This window comes from Medicago sativa, chromosome 1 (genome assembly GCF_051527215.1).
Source record: "Medicago sativa cultivar Bolivia chromosome 1, Bolivia_mono, whole genome shotgun sequence".
NCBI lineage: Eukaryota > Viridiplantae > Streptophyta > Magnoliopsida > Fabales > Fabaceae > Medicago > Medicago sativa.
In genome coordinates, this window is record NC_140749.1 from 12,498,084 (window position 1) to 12,524,772 (window position 26,689).

The window sequence follows — 26,689 nt, forward strand, 5'->3', positions numbered from 1 at the left end:
CCTGTTCTTGGGTTGTTATTTCTTTGGATCTTTATGGAACCTTGTTTGAAATTGACTTGGATTCTATTCAGTTGACCCTTCCGTTATTTCGGAACAGTTTCCACAATTTGGTAATTTATTAGGATTTTCACATGTGAGGGGCTCTCTAATGCTTATGTTCTGGTTTGCGCGCACTTGAGTTATTTGGAAGGAAAGGAATAGCAGAATCTTTCAAAGTAAAGAAAGTTCTATTTCACAGCTTCTGGAAAAAATTAAGTTAAATTCTTTTTGGTGGGTTAAGGCTAATTTTTCTAATTTTTATTATCAATATCATAACTGGTGGTTAAACCCTCTTATGTGTTTTGGTATTGGCTAAACTTTTTGCTTTTGTTGGTTCTCATTTTTAAGATACCATTGTAAATTATACTCTTGTGGCTTTCTCCTTGAGTACGTCTAGTGTGGGATATTGTCTTTTGGTAGTAATATATCTCATTTTGGCCTCTTAAAAAGAAGCTTATATATCAGCGACTATGTGGCTTGAAAACATCAAGCGACCACTCTTGTCTTTGGTATCGAAAGCATGGGTCACATTGATGGAACTACACGATCTCAATCTTCCACCGTTGTTTGAGATGATATCTCAAACCCCTAACCTCAAATACACGGAGTAGTTCATCATTGATCAACTGATCATAATTTCCTTCTTTCATACATGACTCGAATCGACAATTTTTCCTTTGCCTCCTATGATATTGTTTGATCTCAATGGGTTGCAATTGAAGCTTAAAATGCAAACAAATCATGTTCTCGTGTTATGTTCATCAAAAATCAACTCCAAAGTTGCACAAAGGGAGAAAAATCAATCATTAATTACTTATTCTCGGTTAAAAACCTTGCAGATGAACTTGTTATTAATCGTGCTCTTTTTAAAGATGGTCTCACCCTTCATATTCTCAATGAAATTGTACTAAAAATAAAATTGTACAAAAATAATAATAACTTAAATTGGCTCTACTTTATCTCCTTCATTAAGCAAACCATATTGCATTTTCTTGTGTCTTTATGTGCCTCCCAAATAAGATAAGTCTCTCTGCTTTAAACAAATAGCGGAATCTATGGTTCATAGATAAGAAAAATCATCAATAAAGAAATTGATCACACATGACTATAAAAGCCGTCATGTATGGAATGTAACAGTTTGATACTATTATTAATTTTGATCGTGGAGTCTCAAATCAATGACAAAATTATTTAAAGATTCAATTTACCTTTTTTAAAAAATAAAAAAATAAGAAGCACTTTGATCACTTCACTTCATGCAACATTACATGACCTTATTTTCTTCATTCCTTTTCATGTCCTTTTTCCATTCTGTTTAGTTATTATTAAATTTGTTTTCTTATCGAGTAAACCAAAAATGTGTAGGCGAATAAGTAGAAGAAAAAGTGTAATTGCAAAACAAAGAAAAGGTGAATGTAACTACAAAATAACAAATAATATTAACACTAGCTAGTTGTACGTAGATAGAATAGAGTTCTCATTAGGTCAAATTTGAGAAGTATTTGTATATATGATCCTAACCATGGATCGAAAATGACAAGTTTTCACTTAAAGTTATCAAATTCAAATTGAACACTCCAAGTATCAACTACCTAGCTGATTTAATTCATATACACATTATTATACACATGTGTGTAAATGATCACATCACTCATTTAATTTTTCAAAATTGAAGAGGGCTAGTTTAATGGTATGCTTAAGCAAGCTATTATTTTAGGTCCAGTATATCTAACTTTATAACCTACATAATCTACTAATTTTACGACTTCATACTTTACAAACATTGTGTAAACGAAGTAGTTTGTTCACTTTAATGTCTCACCTTATGTTAAGCCAAACTTAATTATAGGTGTGTTAGTGTTAGACAATTTGGTCTCCAACTTTTAGATACAAAATTTGATTAACTGGTTTCTGTACAATTTGTGTGTAATTTTACTCATTTTACCAAATTTACTCATATTCTGATAACTATTAGAGTTGGCTTCTTATTACAAAAGATGAAAAATACCCTAACAATGCTTGCTATTTTTTTAATAGAAATGTAAGCAATAATATTCTTTTTTCAATATTCAATCTATTATTGAATAAAATTCACATCGATCCTATCAAATTGGAAATAGACACTACTTAAAGTAGCGTCCCTCTGAATGATTTCAGTCCAAGAAGAATAGACACCACATAAAGAATCCCCCTTCCGAATGATTTTAATCCGATAAAAGAGTGAATACTGAGAAAAATTGTTGCTACTCTTTTTTTAATACAACATTGCTTGATCATTTTGATCACAATGTCGTTTATTTTTTTTTTTTTTTGTCAAGTAGCCTATTGGCAGCTCACACATTTAAATGTGAAGAAGTGGAGTGTCTGAGGTTTGAACCCCGACCCCTACGTATAATATGTAATATATACAACGTCGTTTATTCTAGCATCGAATGAAGCTATTTTAACAACAACAAAAAGTATAATTAGTTTAAAAAGTTTGGTATATTGAGTGATGATGATGATAACAAGAAAAAGGTGAAGTTGGAATACACAAATAATGAAGGCTTTCCTTTTATATTTGTTTAAAAATAAAAACAAAAACATAACCACGTTTACAACTTTTTATTTGTTTATAAGGTTTGGTGCTTGTCCCCATCAATCACCATTACTTTAATAAGAACTTACACATTAAGAAACCTACTTTTAATTGCTCAAACACTAGTTGCCACTCTTTCTTTACCTTTGAATGATGCCATTCCATTGTCTCATAAGCCACATCCAAGATGGGGAAAATGCCTTTAATGCTTTTCCAAAAGTAAAAGTTTTTGCACGGTGGCTTTGTGAGAGTTTGGAATTTGTACCTCGTCTTATTGAGTGGTTCCTATAACAATATTTTAGTGCCACAATGCTTTCTTAGATTTGTACCCATTGTATGTTGCTTAACCACTTTGTCACTTTGTTATATGAACTTTTTGCATCATTAAATCTTTGATTGCCAACTGTGGTTAATAGAATTCTTAATGTTATTGCCACCAAATGCTTTTGTTTTTGTTTTTTTAAAAATATTAATTGACATGACATACGTTCGTAAAAGTAAACTAAAGACAAAACCTAATGTCTTTTTCTTTTTAATGTGACCCAACTTTTGAAACGTTCATTTTACAATTTAAAAATAAAATAAAATTAGTAGTGTGTTACTTGCTCTAGAATAAACTTCAATTTTTCTTTGAATTTATGACTCTTCACTTGGAAAATTTTGAGATGTGTTAGGGAGGTTGTCTATTTTTTGTAGACCATAACTCCAATAATTATACGTTTTTTTAATATTTATTTATGGGGGATAGGTATGGGAGCTCTATTATTTTTATTAATTAAGAATGTATAGAAGAATATTATGGGAGAGCTTTCCCGTATTGCACCACGTGATTATCCAAGATCGCATGTTTTTGGAACTCTTTTCTGCCAACTTACTTACCTATATTTGATTTTTTATAAGACAATTTTTAGGTTGAAGAATTGTAATATATAGTTTATGGTGAATTTATGTTTATAACTCTACCAATGATAATCGATATTATATCCTCTAAGCAGAGTCACTCATGGTATTTTCCAATGAAATCTGGAACTTAACTTATACTCCTTTACTCTTGTTTTTGTCAAATCAACACAAATCAAGTCATTTTCTCAATCTTAAGAATGTAGATGTCTCTTAAGTAATATTTAAAGATAGTATTATTGGTCATCGTCAAAATCTCTTGATGATTTTCTAACATCAATCCACCATAGACTACATGAGATACTTCCCTACCCTAGCAATTGTCCTATTATTACAATGCTTGTGTTTGGAAATGTGATAGAAATCCATCATTGTACGACCATCTAAATCTCGTAGGTTTAATTTCAAGGTTGCTACATGTCTCCCATTTCATGAATCAAGGCTTTCAAACTCACATTTTTGTACTCATCCTTTTTGCTTGCATAGTTCAAAGTCCTACGCATAAAAATTATATGGTAGACTCTTTCTACAACGTGATATGTCTCTTAAAGTCATGCACGGTGCGTGATTAATTTATCCTTAGGAAAGGAGGATACTTGTTACATTATCATATGGACTGTGTGTGTATGATTTCATATATTCCAACACAAAAGCTTAGTGCCTAGTGAGCATAATAAAGCATACAACCAGAGAACTCTAGATTTAACATCATTATGGTAAAGAGAGGTAAGAATATAAACTCAAGAGTACACCAAGAAGACAATAAATCTCTCAACTAGAGGTGTTCACATAGTGGGCTTGACTCAATTAAGCATAAAATCTACTTTTATTTAACTAATCTAGGACTTAAAAAAAAGTTAATTGATACGTTGAAAATTGAAAATGACATTCATATTAAAAAAAATTCTTTTAAAGTGTCATTCAATGTAAAATGAAGAAAATATATTTTAACGTCAAAAAAAATAATATTTTAACTCTTTTGTTAAAATATCTACAAAAACATCGTTAAATAACAAACTAAACAAAAACTTGCCTCTATGAAATATTTCCAACCATTCAAAAGAAATTTTAATAAATTATTATCTAATGCTAAACTCAACATAATTTTTATCAAATTCAATAAATAATTGTCGATGAATGTTGACTCATTACAAGAAGTTGACTCACGTAAAAGATCGTAGGTTCAATTATCGTTGTTGAAGTGAGGACATCTTTAATGGATGATCTCTGTAAAAATTCTGAGGTTAACATCTGCACTGACCCTAATGAGCACCTGGAGCGGAGCTCACCTAAACCTTTGTATCCAATTTTTTTAATAGATTATACATTTTTTAAATAATAAATTGATAGAGAAAATATTAAATAGTTATTTGATTTTTTTTGGTAACAAAATAGTTATTTGATTAAAATAAAATTATTCATTTAATCAATTTTATATATAAGGTAATTTTTTTTCTTACATGTGGGTCCATTCTATTCATACTAAACACATTCTTGATTATTGTTCAACTTGCACAATTAAGATTTATTTATTTTATATTTTAGACAGATATTAATAGTTTATTTAATAAATTATGCGTTATAATATGAATAAATTTTTTTTCCTTCATTAATTTAAAGATATATGAAATTTTAATGAATATTACACACATAACCCAAACGAACAGTAATTATATATATATATATATATATATATATATATATATATATATATATATATATATAATTTGGGCAAAACCAGTAAAATTGAATAAAGGGTACCGTGTTCAACTCGGAAACCTCAAGAACTAAGTTGAATAAAGGGTACTGTGTTCACATAGTGCGTCAAGCCCTATTTCAGATGCAACCAGACAAGTCCGCAGGTCCAGATGGTTTTAATCCGGCATTTTATCAGAGATTTTGGCATGTGTGTGGTGATGATATTTTTCATGCAGTGGTTTCTTGGTTGGATCTCGGTTACTTCCCTTCAAACCTTTCAGAAACAAATATATGTTTGATTCCGAAGTGCGAAGACCCAGATAGTATGAAAGATCTTAGGCCTATATCTCTTTGTAATGTGTTATATAAGATGGTGTCGAAGTTGCTCGCTAACCGACTGAAACGATGTTTGGATAAATGTGTGTCAGAGGAACAGTCAGCGCTTGTTGAGGGCCGCTCTATATTGGACAACGTGTTAATTGCTACCGAGATAATCCACTCAATGAAGAGGAAGACGAAGAGATGGAGAGGGGAATTGGCTCTCAAGATTGATATTAGCAAGGCTTATGATAGAGTGGATTGGGGGTTTCTTCGTGGTGTGCTTATGCGAATGGGGTTCAATGAGAAATGGATCCAATGGATGATGATGTGTGTTAGTTCGGTTACTTATTCGGTGCTTATGAACTTTGACAGGGTGGGGCCTATTGTACCCCGGCTGAGGGTTGCGCCAAGGTGACCCATTATCACCATATTTATTCATATTGGTGGCCGAGGGCCTCTCGACTCTAATACATAAGGCTATTAATAGAGGTGATATTCATGGGGTACAAGTATGTCGCGGCGCACCAGTAGTGTCCCATCTGTTATTTGCAGACGATTGTTTCTTGTTTTGCAGGGCTAATGCGGTGGAAGCACAACGTTTACTCACTATTCTTAAAACTTATGAGGTAGCATCTGGACAAGAAATCAACTCATCAAAGCCTGAGGTGTTTTTCAGTCGCAATATGAGTGAGGCGGCGCAGAAGGATTTGTCACACATTATTGGTGTCCGACATGTGATGGGTACCGGAAAGTATTTGGGGTTACCTTCGATGATTGGTGGAGATAAGAGGTCTATTTTTTCCTTTATAAATGATCGTATTTGGAAACGAATAAATGCATGGAGGGGACGAGCATTATCGAAGGCGGGAAAGCAAGTTATGATCAAATCTGTGTTACAATCTATTCCAGCATACATAATGAGTATTTATCTTTTGCCGAATTCAATTATAGATGGTATTGAAAAGGTGATCAATGCATTTTGGTGGGGAGGAAGGAGTAACAACCGAGGGATTAAATGGATGGGATGGGAACGTGTGGCATTCCCCCAAAGAATTTGGTGGTATGGGGTTTCGAAATTTCAAAGCTTTTAATGTCGCTATGGTAGCTAAGCAAGGATGGAGCTTTCTGTCTAAACCTGAATCGCTGGTTGCTAGAGTCTTTAAATCAAGGTACTTTCCACGTTCCTCGTTTTTGGGTGCTAAACTCGGACATAACCCGAGCTTTGGTTGGCGGAGTATTTGTAATTCGCGTCAGTTACTTTTATATGGACGTAGGTGGACAATTGGAAATGGGCAGCAGGTCAGCGTGATGAATGATCCATAGGTTTGAGGTGGTCATGGTAGCTAGATTCAATCCCCACAAAGTCAGGGTGTGCATAGTTTGCGTGTGTCTGATTTGATAGTTGATGAGGAACGAGTTTGGGATATTGATAAGCTTGAATCTCTGTTTCCAGATGATATGGTGCAAGCTATTCTCGACACACCACTCTTTGCAGAAGTTCAGAATGATAAAATTGTGTGGATGATGGAACGTAACGGGAGGTATATTGTTAAGACTGGTTATAAACTTGCTATGATGGAGTCGTTACATACTGATCGGTTCCATGTTGAAGGAGAGTGGCATAGAATTTGGAATGTGAATTCCCCTCACAAAGCACATAATTTGTTATGGAGGATTTGCAGAGGGTGTGTTCCGACGCGTCTTCGACTACAATCATGACATGTACAATGTGAGGTGATATGTCCCTGGTGTGATACGGATGTTGAGGATGATTGGCATGCTTTTGTGGGTTGTACGGTGGTGCGTGAGAGTTGGTATTGGGCAGACCTTTCGACTGTGCTGCAACCGCGAGTTGGAATTGTGAGCAGTTTGGCAAATTTTGTTTTTGATATATGTCGTTCCGAAAGCCGAGACATTGCTGGTCGGGTGGCTTCACTTCTTTGGCAAATTTGGGCTGCACGAAATGATGTCATTTGGAATGCCGCTCATCATACTACAACAAGCATTGTGAGGACGGCACTAGATGCAGGGCAGCAATGGCAGGAGGTTCATAAACATCCCCCACAACCGGTTGTGCAACACGGGCAGAATAGAGTGCAAGATAACAACTCAGTTTGGGAGAAACCACGCGAGACATGATTGAAGTGCAATGTGGATGCCGCATTCCATAACCGTAACCATATTACATCTTTTGCGTGTTGTGTTAGAGACTCCTGCGGGCAATTTATTCGGGCTCGAACGAAATGGCAGCGGGCAAATATGACAGTTTTGGAGGGGGAGGCAGTAGCCTTACTCGAGGCTCTTCACTTTGCTGATGCGAATAGATGGGACTGGGTTGTCTTCGAGTCTGACTCATCTACTCTAGTGCAAGCTCTATCGTCTCCGTGCCAGGGTGATTCAGAATTCTATGCTATTGATTCTAGTATTATTTATCAGTTATCTTTACATTCCAACTTCGAGGTGAAGTTTGTTAGGAGACAAGCGAACATGGTTGCTCATAGTTTAGCTAGGGCGGCCTGTTCTTGGGCTAGTCACTGTATTTTTGATTCTTATCCTTCTTGTATTGAACATTGGATGATTAGTGATAATAATTAACTTTGTTTCGGTCAAAAAAAAGTGAAAATTAAAGGAACAAAGCAAAAATTCGCATAAACATGGCAAAAATGCAATAGTGAAGCACAAAATTGTCCTACGAGCTTAGCTGGGTTTCAAACCTCAGATACGACACTTATTCACCTTAAAAATGGTGAATTTCCAGCCACTAGACTACTTGAATAAAAAAAGAACAAAATTGGAACGGCAAACAACACACCTTAGATGGAATCGAACTTTAGATACAATAATTTCTTTGTTAGGAGTCACTTGGTTTCTTTGATTGGTGTAAAGTTTACATAACACCTTAGATTGAATCAAACCATAGATTAGCAAACCATACAAGTCAGCACAACATAACCAATTTTCGGAAGAAAAAAATTGAGATATGGACTAAGTTGTCCCGATTTATTTTTTCTTATTGACTAAAATGTGATTTTATTTTTCTCAAAAACTAAGGGTGTGTTTCATTTGCTAAAAAATGAAGGAAAATACAAGATTACTTTAGTTAAACAATGTTTGATTTGTAAAACTGTTTCTGGGACAGAACAAACTGGAGGCAAGGGGCAGGACAAAAACAAATTTTTTTGTCCCTCACAAAACCACAACACAACTTTTTGTCCCACGTACAAGTTATCTAAAATACAAAAATAGTTTTTTGTCCACAAAAAATCGTATAAAACCAAAAATTATTCAATACAATAAAAATTTGTCCTGTGTTATTCTGCCTTGTGTTGTGCTGTGTTGTTCTGTCTAGTGTATATTGTTTAGCAAATCAAACGTACCTTAGATTGGATCGTTCAACTTTTCTCATTGTTTAATTGAGTTTTCGCTCAAAAATTAATGAAACTTCTTATTTGAATTTTATTTATTTAGGGTTCTCATAGGTTCCCTCCATCGAATGTTATCCTATTTGAGACATGTCCAGCAGAAATTTGTGTCTTTATTTATATATTTTTGCTAACCTAGTGTAATTAGAAACTTTGATACTCAGTAGACGCCCAAATCAAATCTGAGCAATTTTTGGAAAAGACATCCAAACAAATTTGATTTGTTGGACTTTGCATGGTTTTGAATTTTTTTGGATTAGTTTGCGATTTTAATTTGGATTAGTTTGAATATGAACAACTTCAATCATGACTTAGGTCCAATCCTTTGGACATGCTATAAGTCTAATTCTCGAGTCGACAACAACCCATCAGTTTCTTTTAACCAGGACAATGCTGCCTCTCAAATAGATGAGTACATGAATTGAAACCAAATTATTGAGAAGATTCATGATGTCAACCTCTCACACACCAAGTTGGTTTATTCATATTTTTAATCTACCTAAAATAATCTTGTTCAAAAAATCAACCTAAAATAGTCAAATAATTTGACTAATATGAGTGAGGAGTAGTAATTGTCTATTTTCAAGGTCATACATGTTTTTTTATCTATAGGCAAAATGAGAATAATCAACCATTATAAACACACAAATACAAAGTGAAAAATTCTGAATTCAAATCTAAGACACCACAAAATATATCCAGTCTAACAATCTTGATACAATATGTTGTGCTAAACTTTATGGATTTTTATTTTAACACCCTTACAAAAAATTATATTCTAAATTTGTTGTGAACATCTAAATTTTTTATTTAAACTAAAAAACTATAAAAAATAAAGAATCAAGTTTCGTGTTATACCACGCATCTAATGTTTAAAATTTTGCCTATTTATAGGCACGAAGCAGCTTCTCTTAGTCCCTTTTCTTTTTCTTTTCTCTCTCCTCTTTTCCATTTTTCTCTCCTGCGAAATGGAACCAAAATGGAGCACCATTCTGCCAGCAACCTCCATATTCTCCAGCTTCGATGACCTCAAATGGATCACAGCAGAATTTGATCATGAACTTTTCACGAGGAGGCCCGTTACCGTCGAAACAGCAATCGACGACAACGATGTAAAACCGTGTAAGATGGATCCATTCATCGGTGTCGGCGATGTTTGCTCTGGTAACATCGCCGACACCGCCGATTTTCATAATCTGGTCAGTGCTCTCTCACTCTCACACACTATGCACTCTATCAAAAAAATTCCTCTAACGTGACTTTCAAGCTTTGCTCAAAACGTTTCCCTACTAACTACGGTTGTATTAAAAATAAACTAAAAACTATTATAATTATTAAATCATCATTTATTACTGCTGGTAATGGTTTTTCCTTTGGAGTTTCTACTTTGATATGTGTAACTTTGTTTATCTAATATAAATGATATATCGATACGTGAGCATAGTCGACGCCCGATTATTCACCTTAAAATGTAAAATTTAGTCTAGACTATTTGAAAAAAAAAATTATATATTGATTCAAATTTAGAAATCAACACAATATTATTATATTAAATTTCTATTTTTTTAATTCTTTTTTCCAATCAAATCAACCTTTATAATTGATGTATTCTATAGCTCTATCTTGTCTTATCTAATGTTAATGATTAGTGATTAGAGATATTCAAGTTGTTGGAGGGTTAATATGTGTAACTAACTTTATGACAAAATAATAAATCCGGTTGAAGTATATCTTTGAAGTTCATGAATTTTGACGAAATCACAATAACATCTGATTTTGTTGAAATTCCAAATTAAAATTGTAGTGATACGCCGTAATTCTACCAAAACAAACATGAATTATTGAAAGCAAACATGAAACCTGTGGTTTTGTGATAGAACTTTTGATCTCCAAATCAAAGAATTAAGATAGAATAGAATAGAGTTTTTTTTTTTTTATGTGAATGGAATTTGGTATATTTAAAGGGTGAAGCAAAGGAACTTGTGAAGGCCACGTCATCAGGGACTTTGTTTAGTGATGAAGAAGGCATGATGATGTGCACTATACTCTTTTGTTATTATATTGATATTGATTATTGATTATTATTATTATGATTATTGATTATATTATTGTGTTGTCTTTTGAACTCGTGGGAACGCACTACTTTATGAGGATCTTCACTTAATTTTTTACATTTTTTTTGTCTTTTACTTTGGGACACAATAATTGACATATTACTCAATTTGAGAATCTAAGCTTCACCTCTAGATGTTCTTTCAGTCCTCGTGAGCTTAGGTCAGTTGTTAGAGACAATGCATAATATATGCAAAGTCCGGAGTTCAAACCCCGACCACTACAAAAAAAAAGATGTTCATGTTTCAATATTTAGTTTCTGCCATAAATTCTCTCTGCATAAGGTGATTATTCACGAGGTATAGTCAAACATTAAACATGCATGGACACAAAATTAGATACTTTTATTTCAAAAGGAAGACTAATACAAGGTTTTTATTGGCTTCCAAACCATACAATGGTTATTCGCTATATATGTTGTTGCGATAGAGATCTGAAGTCAACATAACTAAATTTCAGTTATTGTATTAGTTACTAATTGACAACCAAACTTTGGACATGTCTCTCAACAGAAGGAAGCGAAAAGATTGATGTAATGAGATTCCTATTTGAATTAAGGGATGGAAAGAAACCCTATTTTTGTTGTTTGGTTAATATAGTCGAAGATTAATTTATTTTTTGCATCATTATCATATCTAATATGATATTTTCTCTTTTCTCCAAGTTTCTTCAATATCACATGTGATCTAAAATTTATAGTAAGATGAATTAGGTTACCCTATGCTTCTCCTAAAAAACTAACCGAGAAAAGAATGAATTATAGCAATCCCTCTCTTCTTTTCTATTATATTTCCTCAATCAAACACTATTAAAAAAATTGCTTGTTTTACAAGTGACAAATTGAAAAGGAATATAGGTAAAAAAAATGAATAGAAAAGGAATATAATAGAGCAACAACATGGGTCGTTCCTTTGGCCTTCTATATGAAAATTATGTCCAATGCATGGTATCTATTAGGTACTTAGCCAATAGACTCTTAACAAATATGTATCACTCTATCTTTACTTTTCATGAAGTGGTCCTAGCTAGTTATAGTATTATTGCCCACAATCTTAGCGGGTCCTTGTGAAAGAGGTGGAGTGTTTTGTTACTTCCTTTTATAGCTTAGCTTTTCTATGTTGTTTTATTTAGGGGATATTTTTTTATGTTTTGATTTATACCTTTTGCTTGGAAAGCAAAAACAACCTAATGAATTGTTTCTTTTTTTAAAAAATAAAGACGTGTAAATGAAAGGAATATCCTTAAAGAAGGTAAAAAATCATGCTACATCTGAAAATTTGATAGGCAAAATAAAGTTGACAACCTATTAATAAAGTTGACAACCTATTAATTCAGGAAAAAATGTTTATTGTTATGAGAGAAGTTCGACAAGAAACGCAAGAATTCTATAACCACATACGATCACATGTATGATCACATAGCTAGAATTTGATTGGTCAAATATTTTATTTTTGTGTATTTTTCTCGTTCTTGTATAACACTTTCCAGACAAATAACATTACTCTAAATCTTGTAAAAAAAAACCATTGTTCTTAATTCAGCCCTTCATAATTGCAGGATGCCGTAACTTCATTTTCAACATGTGGTGAACCAACAAATAATACTCTTGTTTGCTCCCAAAACCTCACTCCCAAGAACTCCACCATCACTGCAACTATTGAGTCTCAATCATCCATTTATGCCACCGGTAATACTCTATGTTATATAAATATATTCATACATATATACCAGTATAAATTTTGCTTGCAAAAATTGAATTAACAGATGAAAATATTAAAAAAAAAACGAGAAATATGTTTCTTTTCTTTGGTAGATATGTAAATGATATGTAAATGAAAAGACAATAGTCATTGAAAACTTATAAAGAAAAAATATGTTCATAGTCACCAATTAAAATGTTAAAATTATGTATTTTTTATTTTAATTTTTTTTTGTCAATAATTGAACTCTTTTAAAGATATAGACACACATAAAAACAATATCAATATATATAATAGTAAATATAAAGTGGAGTTTAGGGTTTTGGCCCTCTTTTGTACCAAAATAAATAAATATAAAGTGGAGTCTTAAAATAGGTCGTGTTTTTTCTTTATATGAATTCCATAAATTTAAGAAATCCATGTAATCATGAAGTTGGCAAGTTGGGATTTTTAAGATAATTGTAGGACTAAATTTTAAGGTCTATAAAAAGATTCAAAAAGCAAGCTCAGAATATGAAATATGCTTGTCTTTTTGTGTTATGATGCAATGGTTGGGGTCTTATTGATAAATAGTTGAGCTGTAGAATCATCTTTTTTCCAATATAAGATAAGATTACTTACCCCACCAATGCAACAGTCATAATTACAAGATTTATATAACACTAAGTTACCCTTTATAGATAACTTCATTGTATGTACATTTTATTTGTGTAGCACCATAATAGTTTATATATATTGTTCATATAGAAAGTTTAGTTTATATATATCATAGAGCTTATTTTGGATTGAATTGTATAATGGATAGTTACAAGTCCAGTGTCAGCTAATAAACCTAGTAGAGAAAATCAAACCAAAGGAGTGACTACAACAACAAGTGGTTCCTCACGTGATCCATCTGATGAAGATGATGAAGCAGGTCCTTGTGAACAAAGTACAAACCCTGTTGATATGAAGCGTCTTAGAAGGTATCTCAAACATTAATTTGAACTTTATTTTAAATTTATTTCATTTTATAAATTCTCAATGTTGGTTATTTCAAAAAAATTCTCAATGTTGGTCTAAGCATGAAGCAACTATAAAGTCTTAAATTAAAGAAGAACTTTTACTAGGTTTTTATCAAAAGTCCTATTTTGAACTAGATAAATCCAGACCATGAGTTTATATATTATAAGAGAAATCATATTATTTTTTTGGGGGGAAGAGAAATTATAATCTAACAAGGTGGCTTTGTAAGTTTGTATAAAAATAAAATAAAATTGCCACATGTACATGATGACAATAGACGTCAATCTAAAGTAGTAAAAGTACACTGATATTCACTAGTATACAACTTTCATGCAACTTAGTGCATATTTGAATTTACTTTTGGCATAGTTAAAAGTAAATTTGAAGACTTAAAATTGATTTTGGTATGTTTTGGAGTTCTAATTATAATTGATTTGATTTTATCTCTAGAGTTTATTCCAGCTTGAAGTTATATAGTTTGTAATTTATTCCTTTAAATGTGATTTTATATTTAAATTGAGTGTTCAACTTTCACGTTAACGGATCAAAGCATAAATTATTCTACTTTAAACTCACGTTTAATCAAAGTCAATTTACCAAAATTAATTCAATTAAAAACAATTTTCGTCATTGTAAAACTAAATACACTCTTAATGTGATTTCAGGAAGGTTTCTAATCGCGAGTCTGCCAGAAGGTCCAGAAGAAGAAAACAAGCACATTTGGCAGACCTCGAGGTTCAGGTAATTAATTGAACTTAGAAATTTAATTACATACATCCTTTTGTAACAAAAAAAAATCCATCTTTGAAATCACTAGTTATCATTTTCCAATTTCCACTATGAGAATTTTATTATATTTTGTTTCTTAGGTTGAACAGCTGAGGCTGGAAAATGCAAGCCTATTTAAGCAGCTTACAGATGCCAGCCAACAATTTCGCGATGCTAACACTAACAACCGAGTGCTAAAATCCGATGTTGAAGCTTTAAGAGCTAAGGTATATATACCACTTTACAAGTTCTTCCATGTGTATTACGATTAGATTGCAAAAACGGAGGTAGTAACAACTAACTACTTACATTTGTCATTTCAAAAGAAAGAAAAAAATGTTGTGTGACATATCGGACCAACACATACCGTGATTACAAATCAAGAATTCAAAATCTCCATTGTTTTATGACCAAGATCATCAAATTCATGTAATGTTTTAAAGTTTGAAGTCATTTTGCCAAAAATAATTTGTTGGGGATAATAATATATACTATTACAAATCATTTATTGAGTTGCTAATAAAGAATTTTATGTCCAATTTAGGTGAAGTTAGCAGAGGATATGGTCTCTAGGGGTACTTTACCTACTTTTAACAACCAGCTTCTCCAAAATCAGAGTCAATTGAACACCACTCCGCCACAAATCAACACTAGTAATCTCCGTTGTATGGCGCATGTTTCGCCTACAATCACCGTCCATGGAAACGACGCTTCATATGGTGTTAGTGGACAGAATTCAGCTATTGGACTTGGAGATTTTGATATATCTTGCAGTCATGATTTCAACAATGGAGTTAATAGTGATGCTGTGAGCTCTTTGACTAGCTTATGGTCATAAATATTTTATGCTACCACAATATTGTAGTGTCCAGTTAGAATATCCAAGTTTGTGTATGCCTTGTTTTGTATTATTAGATCTGCATGTTATGTTATAGAAAATAGTACTATTTTCTATGAAAAACTTTATATATATACTTAGTGGTGTATGTATCAAATGGTCTTTTTTTCTTTAGTCTTCCCCTTGATTGTTTGCTAAATTAGTTACCAAAAATGAAGTGAGTGTGATGGTGTATAATGTATATGGAACTGATTGGTGACTGATTTGATGAAATATGTCTATATATCTATTGACATTGGAATCATGGCAAAGGAAGTGTTTATCGAATACAAGAGCCTCAGTTTATTTTAAGTACGAAACCATGTTGATTAATGATCTTGATTATTGAGAAGCACTTTTTTGTCAAAACCATGCCATAATGCAATTAGACTTATCAAGTAACAAGATTACTCATTCATAAATATGCACTTTTAATTGGCAAACCACATCCTCCCCTTTCTTGTGGAGGTTTTCTTTCCCCCATTTTTAGAGGGTTTTCTCCATTCTCTTCATTTTACTCATTTCTTGGCTTTCTCTTCATTTATTCATATGTGCACTAGACGTATTTATAAAATGCAATGCCCAAGTCCTCGTGAGCTTAACTCAGTTGGTAGGGACAATGCATAATGTATGTAAGTCCGGGGTTCAAACCCCGGCAACCAAAAAAAAAAAAATGCAATGCCCAATAAGAACTTGGCACTTTGGAATAGTATAGTGTGCAAAAATCTAAGCTTAACTGAATTTATTCCTATGAACCATCCTACATTTCTCCGGAAGACAGCCGCATGGATTAGATTTATAAACGCTCAAAGTTGATTGATAAATTAAATAATCACAAGTTAAAATTCATGTGTACATAATTACATACAGTATTTTTCCGAACAATGTCAGGAGGCAAAGCTAGCTCTTGCATTGTTAGTTTCTTGTTTCTTGAGTACAAGAAGAACCCCAATGCACACATAAATTATGAAGGTGATAGATAAAATAAAAATTTATACATGAATTAATGTTGAAAAGATGGTATAAAACCTTTCACTCTTAATTAATCATAGGCCTCGCTAGATTTGCATCTCCACTTTGGTCAGCTGCATATCTTAAGAAATCGTCAGGCACAGGAATGTTTAACTCCGAACAAACAAGTTGGACAATTTTTCCGGTGACACCGCCAAATGACATTTTGTTTAGTGTCACTGCAATTGAAAATTTGTTAGTAACATCACAAAACCCTGTAGACCCACCCATTCCCGAGTGGCCAAAGGCAATGGTTGATCCATCCTTAGAGCTAAACCGCTTAAATCCTAAGCCAAAACCCCCACCTGGTAAAGTTAAGTTCTCGTACTCTCCTGCACCCAAGAACTCGTCTACAATCCTAGGATTCTGATAGACCTTACCAGGAACATGGGGTCGTGGATTACTATCCAAGTTGCTACTGCTGGTATCACCACTACTGCTACTACTTGTGCTAGTGTTTCTGCCTTCTGTAACCTCAGAGTCTTCTTTACTAGAGACTTTTTCATAACTTTTATTAACTGCAGGTAAAGTTGCGACTGTCCTTCCGATACATTTCCGCTTTTTGGGGGCTTTCTGAGAAGATAATTTGGGGATATGTGGATGACTTCCAAGTATTGGCTTAGAAGAAGAAGAATGAGGTGGTGGTATCTTCCCACCATCAGCTAGGGCTGCATAGTAACGTGCAAGTGCACGCGCAGATAAATGTCCATTAGCAGCTGGTATGATTGCACGGCGAACATTCAATGTATTGAAAATAGGAGGCAGAGTGGTTGCCATTTGAGCAATTTGCTGTGGCTGGAAGGTAGAGGGTAGTTCCGGACGACTACTGATCGCTGAGAACTTGCTTAAATCATCTGTATCTACAGTCAGTGCTGCAAGACGTGACTCCACCCCTAAAAGTATATCCAAGAAGCATGGTTACAACTTACAAAGAAACCTAAAACAGAAATCTTCAACCCCGACTACTTAGGAGTATAGAGAAAATAAAATGAAAGTTCATATTATGCCCATCAGATATAAATTGGTTATCATCCCTACAAAAATAATTATTCATCAAAACTTACCCGGGGGAATTCCAATATATAGTTCTCCTTCAACCTGGAGGGGACGAACTATTGATTCTTCAAGGATCTCCTGGAATTTCTTTCCAGATGCATGCTGTTTTATCCAAATAACTTATCAGAATATGAAAGAAATCCTGGAAAACTTTACTAGCAATTGCTTTTTGTAATTTTGTGAAGAATAATAATTTAAAACTATCTGCAACCATGCCAAAATTCCCATTTTTTTAATCAAAATAGACATTAATAAAAGCCTGTGATAATTGTCAACACAAGCTTGTAGAGACGTGCCACTATAAGAACACAAGTCATACACATTCGAGGTCCCTTTTACTAGCAATCACTTTCGGAAACATTGTGAAGAATTTTAAACTAACCGCAACCATACTAAAATTCATATTTTTATTAAAATAGACATTAATAAAAGTCTATGCTGATTGTCAACACAAGATTGGAAAAACATGCCACTATAAGTAAACAAGTCATACACTTTCAAGGTCCAACTTAGAGCTCCCAACCAACTGTCATATACTTCATTTTGCATCATTGCAAGAAGCAAAAAAAAAAATTCGCAAACTTATCATCTTAATACTCTTCCTTTGTTATATGAAAATTTTATTACTTTATTCGACATAATAAATGAATAGTCCTTTTATAATAAAATGATCCTTCGCTGTCACCCTGAGTTCAGAATTCTGGTAAAACATGAAAATTGAAATTGAAGAATATTTATTTCAGTAAGAATTAAGTTTTTGATACATACAAGGTCTCGCATTTACCTCAATGATTCCACCGCACAACCAGCCAAATGACAAATAATGATAACTCTGCACCTTTCCTGGTTCAGTCTCAGGCGCTGAAATACAAATGTGGTTTAAACATTCATTCCAGTCTAACATTAGCAGAGGGTTTTCTTTATTTATCTCTGCCATTGCATTGTGCAAACCAGATGTATGATTAAGCACATGATGAACCTGAAACAGAAGATTAAACCATTATTAAAAGTAATAGCTTCAGAACAATTGTTTGGAAGAAATTTCAGTATTTGACCTTAATGACTTCTTTCCCGTTTGAACCAAACAATGGCCAAATATTTGCAACATTCTCTTCAAGGTTTAGTTTTCTGCGAGATAAATAAGCAGGCAGAGCCATTTCAGGTTATATGCATTGTGCAAGAAAGTATATGACATCACATGGTTTAAAAAACTAAGTTTTTTAACTTTAATGCAGAGAACAAACATGATGTTAATATCTTTAAGGACGTCTTCTTGGTACAACAGCTGATAAGGGGTTAGATTAGGCATTTGATTTCGATGTAGAGTAAACTTAAGATAACATGACCTTTATGAGGAATTTCCTAACAGATATGTTGAGACACTGCAAGGCATTGTAACATTTTCTTGTTTTTCTCTGTTATTTTTTATTTTCATCTTATGTTGTGGAGGATTCCTTATCCTCCAAACATACTGTAATTTTTTCTGTTTTCTTTTATCATTATTAAAGAAGACTGTGATCGGGGGTACTGGGGATCAATACCAAATGATACGGCCCACCCAAACTACCAGCTTACGTTTCATATTCCGTGACAACAATGCTAACATTTATGCAGACACAAGGGCCTAAATTATATAAACCAACATATGCTGCTGTTATCAGTGATCAGGAACATTTCATTCAAGGATGGAGCAAATCCACACATATTAGAAGTTAATTATTGATGACATTGTAGAAGAACATTTGAAGGCAAGCATCCGTGAAAGACTACAAGCAAGAATATCTTGGCATGAATTATTGGACAAGTGTAGGTTTACTGCTAATTAACATGTAACTCAGCACATCCCCACAGCTTAGACTAATTTCAATGCAAAATGAAAACCTTAGGTTATTTTACTTTTTAAAAGCATTTTCAGTTTTTCTTTTCTAAATTCTTTGTTCATTTTAAAATACTAACAACGAGATGGAAGACTCCTCTAGTAAACAATTATGATAGAGAGAAACTGAAAGACAATCTAGGAAGAATGCATTTTTAGAAACAATGAAAATAGAGTTTAGGCAATTTCTAATTTTTCGAAAATATTATATCTGTTTTCATAAACTGTAAAAGAAAATGGTGAGGGAAATATTTGATTTATATCTTCTTATGTTTATTAATTGAAGTGAGAATGAAAACATGAAACATAGAAAGTAAACGAGCCCTTATTTTTCAAATAAAAAAACAATAAGTTATACTAAAATTCAAGAAGCAGTCAAGCTCGATAGTCGTAGCATCTAACAACATACCCATTGTCAACTAGCCAATGTATCATTCCTGCGGTGATACCCTTTGTAACAGAAAACACTGGAAAAAGGCTATCAGGCTTTACTGGACGGGGATCATATTTACCAAGCACTCCAGCAGCAGTGTCAATAATGACCTCTCCATCTTTGTAGGCGCATACCTTTACAAGAGTGAGCAAAATTAGTGAAACAACAAAATTTACTTCATTTACTTTCTGGAGATGAAATGCAATGGAAACAACATCATATGTCAAAAATGAAACACTTGACGACTTTCATTAATTTCAACCAAATCATTAATAAATTTATGTAAATTCCTGATATACAACCCTGATCTAGTCTAGCGTAGATAAGCTGACTGGCCATAAGGAAAGGTGATTAATACTTATAAATGCATAAGGCAAACCAAAGCAATCTCAAGCTTTACCTGGATTCCAAGTATTTTATCATTATTTGCCAGCTCAATTAAAAGTTGCCTCAGCTTGGCTTCAACATCAGAATGGACTGGCGAATCAAAAACCCATCTATCATTTACCGATGGTCCTCGATTAATAAACCTGGGAAGTGCACCTCAGATCAGCCATAGGTGAAACAGGCAATGTAGAAGACACTAACAATTGAAGGAAAAAAAAAACGACTCACCCACTCAAAACAGATTCTGCAAATGGCCTCATTATGTCCATATATACTATGTGAACGTTCATTGTGGCAGAAAGCCCTACATCCAAATCAGGCAAGTAAAATAAGTTGTAGGAAAGAAGTAACTATTACAGTGGCATTACAGTGTGAGGCAACAGACCTCTTAGAAGATTAAGAACCCTTCCAAATATTACAATATCACCAGGAAAGGCATCAACCTGAAAAATGTTATAAAAAATTATGACTTTAACTAACATAAGATCTGCTTCATAAATTTGGAATAGAAAAAAATAATGCAAGTTTATATCTGAACTTACAGGATTAAAGCGTTTCATTTCTTTTTTGTCAAGGTTCATTTTCTCCTGTATAACCTTCATATTTTTGGTTCTTTGATTCTCTAGAGATTTCAATGTTTCCTTAGCATCAGGAAAATACATCAGAATTAGATAAAATGAAACATCCAAGGAAGTAAAGAATAGTATACTTCAAGGAGCTCAGGGCATACTTACAAGCGATTCTTTTGCTGGTGTCGTTGCACGGAAAAATATAGCTGTCACCTCCATTGCCTGCTCTGGAATGTCCAGACGCAGCTTAAGCCCCATTTCTGCAAAGGCGGACAGAAGAGCCACATGGTCTCCCTATAATAAAAAGGCTGACGAAATCAGTCATCATTTAGAAATATCTTTTGGTGCAACAGTTAAGTATGGAAAACTTATACTGGTAGTCGCAATCCTGAAGAAATTGTCATAAAAAAGTGAAAAATTATGCTAAAAGAGGAAATGAAATAGACAATTGGCTATTGTGAACTTTCTGCCTTGACTTTCATGAATGTAACAAATCTACCCAACCAAAAGCTTATTATGTTATTGAGGTTAGGAAAATAGCATTTATATCTCTACTTCTCTAGTACACCTTCTTAGACCCCAACTTGCTTTAGGGAATGAAATAAAGCATACCTCAACTCAAACATCAGCCAGTACGATCAACACAGCTTTTAATTGAAAAATGGAGGGCATGAGCATCAAAGTACAGTGCAATGGATTTCAACACCATGTCAAAATTAATCAACAACATTTTTTAAAATATTACTAACACTGATATGTAGAGCCAAATAAGTTTAGCCACGAACATAATCACAATCTCTCTTAATATGATTAAACTACACAATTCAAATTTTTACTGGCGCAATAACATCGTAATTTTTGACCTAAGAACTAACGTTCAATATAAACCTACCCCTTTAAATTCAGGATATCATAGGCTAGCTGCTCATGTAAGAGCATGTTAAATAACCTTGAAATTCTGAGATGCTATACTCAAGAAGACAACAATTATAACCACTAATTTAACAACGTATATAACTTCGTTAGTATCCCTACAACCATGAAAAAGCATAAAAGTCAGCACCAACCTCAACAGATGACAAGAACATCTTTGCAAGTGCTTGCTTAAGGGTGTTTGAAAGTTTCTTCGTAAGCCCAAAGTCAAGTAAAATGGGACGATGTGGAGATTCCTTGCTCACAAGAAAATTTCCTATAATTATTCAAGTTAGAGAATCATTTCCACGAGTAAATGGAATAATTGGAAAATTATTACAGAAAGTTATCATAAAATTTCTACAATAAATTGAAAAATGTTGTGCATGGAAATTGGAAACATTATAGACTCGTGTTCATGTATACACAGGCACAACCATATTACTTATAGAGATGGACAGTATACCTGGATGAGGATCACCGTTGAAAAACCCATCAATATATATTTGGTGGGCGTAGGCACGAGTAATCTCCTCAACAATCTTTTGTTTATCTACTCCATAAGCTTCTAGTGATTCTAAATCATTCAACCGAATGCCATCCATATACTCTAAAACAAGGATCTTTTCTGTAGCCTGTCATTGGATGCAATCAGATTATATTATATAAATACGATAAACTACAAAGGAAAAGGAAAAAGAATGCAAAAGAATAAAAAGGAACTACGTTTCATTTTGAAGCAAATGAAATAAGGTACCAATAGGCATGCATGCTAATTATATGAATGCACAACAATGAAAACACTATACTTATCCATTGGATGGCAATTAGAAAAGGTCTCAACACACAACTACATAAGGCAAAAATGTTCGATTACATTGCTATAGGACCTTGTAGAGAAATATGTAAAACTTAGGTCACTTCTACTCTCACATAAATAAATATGTAAAATATGTATGTCTAACCAGGTCTGGGCTTGAGAATCAAAGGCATCATGTCATAATTTTAAGAGAATAAGGACTTTTCAAAAAATTTCCTTAATACTCTCAGATGCCTAAACTATAATGTCACCTTTATGAATAAATAATTCAATCATATAATATTTTATGGAAGATAGGAGATACCTGAATTACTTCTGGAATTAAAACATCCACTCTATTGGGATTCAAGTTTCCATCATCTTGGTTTCTGCAGCCAAGATTTTTTGCTACAGTCCTAGTGTTTTCTACAGAAATAGAAGTGTTGATAAGAGCCAAGGAAGAAATATAAAGGAGAAGATATCCTCCAAAACAAAGGAACAAATACAAAACTCTTCAAAATGAAACGGTTTTTAATAAAGAGTCCATTAATTTTTCAACAACCAGTCAAAGAAAGCCCTTAAGAAACTCTGTGATAAACACCAAAGACAGAATTCACAAAGAAATTTCTAACGATGACAGAACTAGGTAAAGATAGAAACTTGAAAATCCAAGCAACTCGCTCCAATAAAATATACCAAAGATATTTTCAAGCACAAATTTGGTTTTACAACATAATTTTGGTAAGACCAGAAAATTACCAGCTTCAAGATTGAAGTCAAGTTCTTTAGGAGCTTCTTTGCACCATTCATCAATCATAGGATTAAAGTTATATTGTGGCTCAGCCCATGCAATCCAGTCAACAATTGCCTTTGCATTTTTTAAGTCCTGAAAAACAATATAGGTCAAAAATCATTTGAAAGCCTTCAGTGACCTTGATATCCATATATTAGAAAGGTTAAAAAAGCAAAACCTCCAGTATGACTGTCTTGATGCCATCATGTTGAACTTTAACAACCACGTCCTGTCCATTGAGCAGAGTTGCACGGTGGACTTGGGCTATCTGCTTAAAATGCGCAGCTTAGATTCACATGAATCAACTCACTCGGGAAAAAAATTAATTTATAGAGACTCTCAACTAAATTAAAAAAATCTCCTCTAGCAGCAAAAATATCTTAAGGATCTTACCGAAGCTGTTGCCAAAGGTTCATTGACAAAATCTGAAAATAGCTCATCCATTGATTTGCCCAACTCTTTTTGTATGGTGCCATAGACCTTCAAATATTAACTACATTGAGAAGTCTGGTAGTGATGGCAACTTAAGAAAAAATTGAAATTCTCATGTAGGTTAGCAGATGATAGCTCTTATTCTTGTGTCATGGATTGTGAATTTCATTTTCAACAGAGGAAATGTGAATTTAGTTAAGAGTAAAATAAGCTATGAAATCTTATGCTAGCCATGTAAAAAACAAAACAAAAATCTAATGCTAAAAAATATTTGGGATATATTATTTTTGAAACCTTATCATGTAAATCATCTCGCTAAAGCATTCTTTCCTATAACTACACGGTAGTAATTTTTAAATCAAAAGTTTTTAGAAAACCTCTTCCAAGGGTCGAGGAGGAAGAGAGTCCTGTAACTGCTTCAAATTATTTATATAAGCAGCAGGAAGAACATCTGCACGTGTTGACATATATTGCCCAAGTTTCACCCACAAGCCTTCCATCTCTATGATTAATTTTAGAATTCGTTTAGCATTCCTCTCATGAGCCTTTGCCCACAGTGTGGCTTGTTTAGATTTGCTAAGCCATTTCTCTCGTTGTTGTACACCCTACAGACACAAATGGAAGAAAATAATAAGTTTAGAAGACTTATTTATTAATATAATACAATAAAACTGGAGTAACAAACACAGCTTACCTTATAATCTAGGTATACTACTATGGCCATCGTAAATACTCTAATACGTCTTCTGTAAAGGTTTCCCAACCCCATTCTGACAGGCACACTACAGCACGAAATGAAGGTTATAGTTGATGTTAGACCAAAGATGCATAAGAGGCAGAATGGCTACTTTGTAGCATGCATATTGCACTAAATCAAGAACCAAGAAAGTCAGATAATAACATATTTTAGCGCTAAGAAAGAGCCAAAACAATATTCAATTAAAAAATGCATGTCATGCATCAAGCATCAACACAATAACAAACATTGTAATTCTAAATTTTTCAACAGTATTATAAATGAAATTCTACAAGCACAAAATAGTGTGGACCTATGACTGTCCCTGTTTCAATCCTGAAGGTATTTCCTGTGAGAGAAAATGACATATAAAACCATTCATGAGCATTCACCTAAAGATTTAAATTTTTAATGGGAGTCTGTCCTTCGCATCCAGGATCCTTACGGAGCAAGAAGACATTCCAAGCATATTCCAAACTAATTTAAATTTTAATGCCAAAGGCAGGGGCTTTTTATTCCCCTACATTTATATTACTCTGGTATACTATATTTCCATCCCAAAATACGATCACCAAACCAAACACCTCCTAATAGTTGGAAATCAATGTCATTGAAACATATATTGTTCTTAACAATGCACTGGAAATATCAAACAAGAAAAGTAGGTAGAGAAAAAAAAAAGTGAATGAGCCTGGCTTTAAAATAAAAATACATGAAACCATGAATAAACATAATGAGGAAATGCAGATATATCATTGGTCCCAGACAATATTGCCAATCACGGATCACAGAAAATAACATGTTGTTCAAATTCAGCTACTTACATTATAGCCACTATTTGACAACACTTTATACTAAATAGTGTATTGCAAAACAATAGCAGTTAGTTCAAATTATGCTATGATATAGCGGTATAGTGCTGCTATAGCCACTATTTGACAACACCAATCTCAGGCAGGTATCAAGACGACAAATTGAGAGACATTTAGTTCAATAGTAATTAGTTCAAATTCCGCTATGATATTGCGATACAGTGAAAGTTAATCTTTCAAGATGCAGAATGAACAAGGAATTCAATGAACTCCATAAGACATTAATCATCGACTCAAACTTAATTTTCAGCTAGTCCCACAACAACTAATAACCATAAATGAACAATTTTATAGTATATTTCGAGAAAATCAATAGTTGGTATTTAATCATTTATGATTTGTTACGCATTGTATATAATATCAACCACTGATTAGTTTATCAACGATTGAGATATCTATGAACCACCTACACAGACACCAAATACAACACTACACTACACCAACACGTCAACACATGCAGGCGACACCGATAGTCTGACACACATGTTAGACACTAAACACATGTTTGATCAGAGGTGTCGGTGCTACATAAATTACTTACTTTACTCTCTAAAGTGAAGTGAATTGCTCACTTTAGACGAGTCTTATCCTTTCAAGAATATCTTTCAATATTTCATTTCCTAAATCCAAATTTAACTATTCAAAAACCTTAAACACTTAAATTCAACATCCACCTTCTAGGGGGAAAATAACGAAAAATTCACATCCGTTGTAAGTAAAGTGACGATGATTATAATGATGATGATTAAATATGCATTAATCCTTGAAATACAAGACAAAACCGACATTTAACACGTATAGAATCAAACTAACTACGAAATTATCGTGAATTATGATTAAATTAAACAAAATTAAATGAAAATTAAGATCATACACAATGAATTAATCAAATCGAGTGGATAAAATGGCGAAGAATAAACGCATGAAAGAAAATTCCGCAGTTCAGATATGAAGAATCGGAGAAGAGTGGAACGGTGGTGTTACGTTACCTGTGAAGGTTTGAAAGGATGATGAGTTAACTAACTGCTTGAAACAGAGAGAGAGAGAGAAACAACGAAAGTGTGTGTTGTGTTGTGACAAAGAGAAGCTCAACTACAAAATGTAATAAAGAAACAATGGAAATAATATTAATTAATTTCAAAATTAAAATGGTAAGCATTAATTATTAATTATAATATTACTTTTTTTTTTTTGAAGGAAATTATGATATTACTATTATTAGAAATTCATTTTTAAAGTGTACCAAAATAATTTAATTTTTTAAAAAAAATTCTATATAAAAGGAAAAGTCGTTTATTTATTTTCTCCGCATAAATAAAGAGATTAATTTTTCAACCCGGATAGGACCGTCATACTAAGGTTGAGAATAAACCAAACCAACCTACAAGAGCCT

At 33.2% G+C, this 26,689-nt stretch overlaps 2 protein-coding genes across 4 annotated transcripts; one reads left to right on the forward strand and one right to left on the reverse strand.

Moving 5' to 3' along the window:
- Nucleotides 1-9,874: 9,874 nt before the first annotated feature.
- On the forward strand, nucleotides 9,875-15,692 carry LOC146952752 (basic leucine zipper 9-like). The gene is made up of 6 exons (XM_085705183.1): nucleotides 9,875-10,157; nucleotides 12,628-12,757; nucleotides 13,576-13,735; nucleotides 14,441-14,516; nucleotides 14,645-14,770; nucleotides 15,088-15,692. Exons 1-6 carry the CDS (start codon nucleotides 9,927-9,929, stop codon nucleotides 15,379-15,381), a joined length of 1,017 nt encoding a protein of 338 aa, XP_085561309.1. The 5' UTR covers nucleotides 9,875-9,926; the 3' UTR covers nucleotides 15,382-15,692.
- Nucleotides 15,693-16,210: 518 nt separating this feature from the next.
- LOC146952753 (ABC1 family protein) lies at nucleotides 16,211-26,374 on the reverse strand. 3 transcript variants are annotated; one of them, XM_085705165.1, is made up of 19 exons: nucleotides 26,289-26,374; nucleotides 24,383-24,471; nucleotides 24,066-24,293; nucleotides 23,650-23,736; nucleotides 23,435-23,524; nucleotides 23,223-23,349; nucleotides 22,789-22,889; nucleotides 22,131-22,299; nucleotides 21,820-21,941; nucleotides 20,918-21,046; nucleotides 20,726-20,824; nucleotides 20,569-20,626; nucleotides 20,412-20,487; nucleotides 20,197-20,326; nucleotides 19,773-19,930; nucleotides 18,543-18,615; nucleotides 18,272-18,466; nucleotides 17,496-17,589; nucleotides 16,211-17,324 (listed from the first exon to the last, which is right to left on the reverse strand). In XM_085705165.1, exons 2-19 carry the CDS (start codon nucleotides 24,455-24,457, stop codon nucleotides 16,459-16,461), a joined length of 2,877 nt encoding a protein of 958 aa, XP_085561291.1. In that variant the 5' UTR covers nucleotides 24,458-24,471; nucleotides 26,289-26,374; the 3' UTR covers nucleotides 16,211-16,458. The 3 variants fall into 3 exon arrangements, with proteins under 3 accessions (XP_085561291.1, XP_085561286.1, XP_085561299.1); XM_085705160.1 differs by having other exon boundaries at nucleotides 24,383-24,470; nucleotides 26,286-26,374; XM_085705173.1 differs by having other exon boundaries at nucleotides 24,383-24,470; nucleotides 26,171-26,374.
- Between the last annotated feature and the right edge of the window lie 315 nt (nucleotides 26,375-26,689).

Excerpts from the sequence above, each read along its gene's own strand:
- LOC146952752 (XM_085705183.1), top strand. The coding sequence starts at position 9,927 with ATGGAACCAAAATGGAGCACCATTCTGCCAGCAACCTCCATATTCTCC. Across the intron at positions 12,758-13,575 it reads ATCATCCATTTATGCCACCG|TTACAAGTCCAGTGTCAGCT; the intron begins GTAATACTCTAT and ends TATAATGGATAG. Across the intron at positions 13,736-14,440 it reads GATATGAAGCGTCTTAGAAG|GAAGGTTTCTAATCGCGAGT; the intron begins GTATCTCAAACA and ends ATGTGATTTCAG.
- LOC146952753 (XM_085705165.1), bottom strand. The coding sequence starts at position 24,457 with ATGGGGTTGGGAAACCTTTACAGAAGACGTATTAGAGTATTTACGATG. Across the intron at positions 21,942-22,130 it reads CAACGGTGATCCTCATCCAG|GAAATTTTCTTGTGAGCAAG; the intron begins GTATACTGTCCA and ends GAATAATTATAG. Across the intron at positions 21,047-21,819 it reads TGTTCTTGTCATCTGTTGAG|GGAGACCATGTGGCTCTTCT; the intron begins GTTGGTGCTGAC and ends TTTTTATTATAG.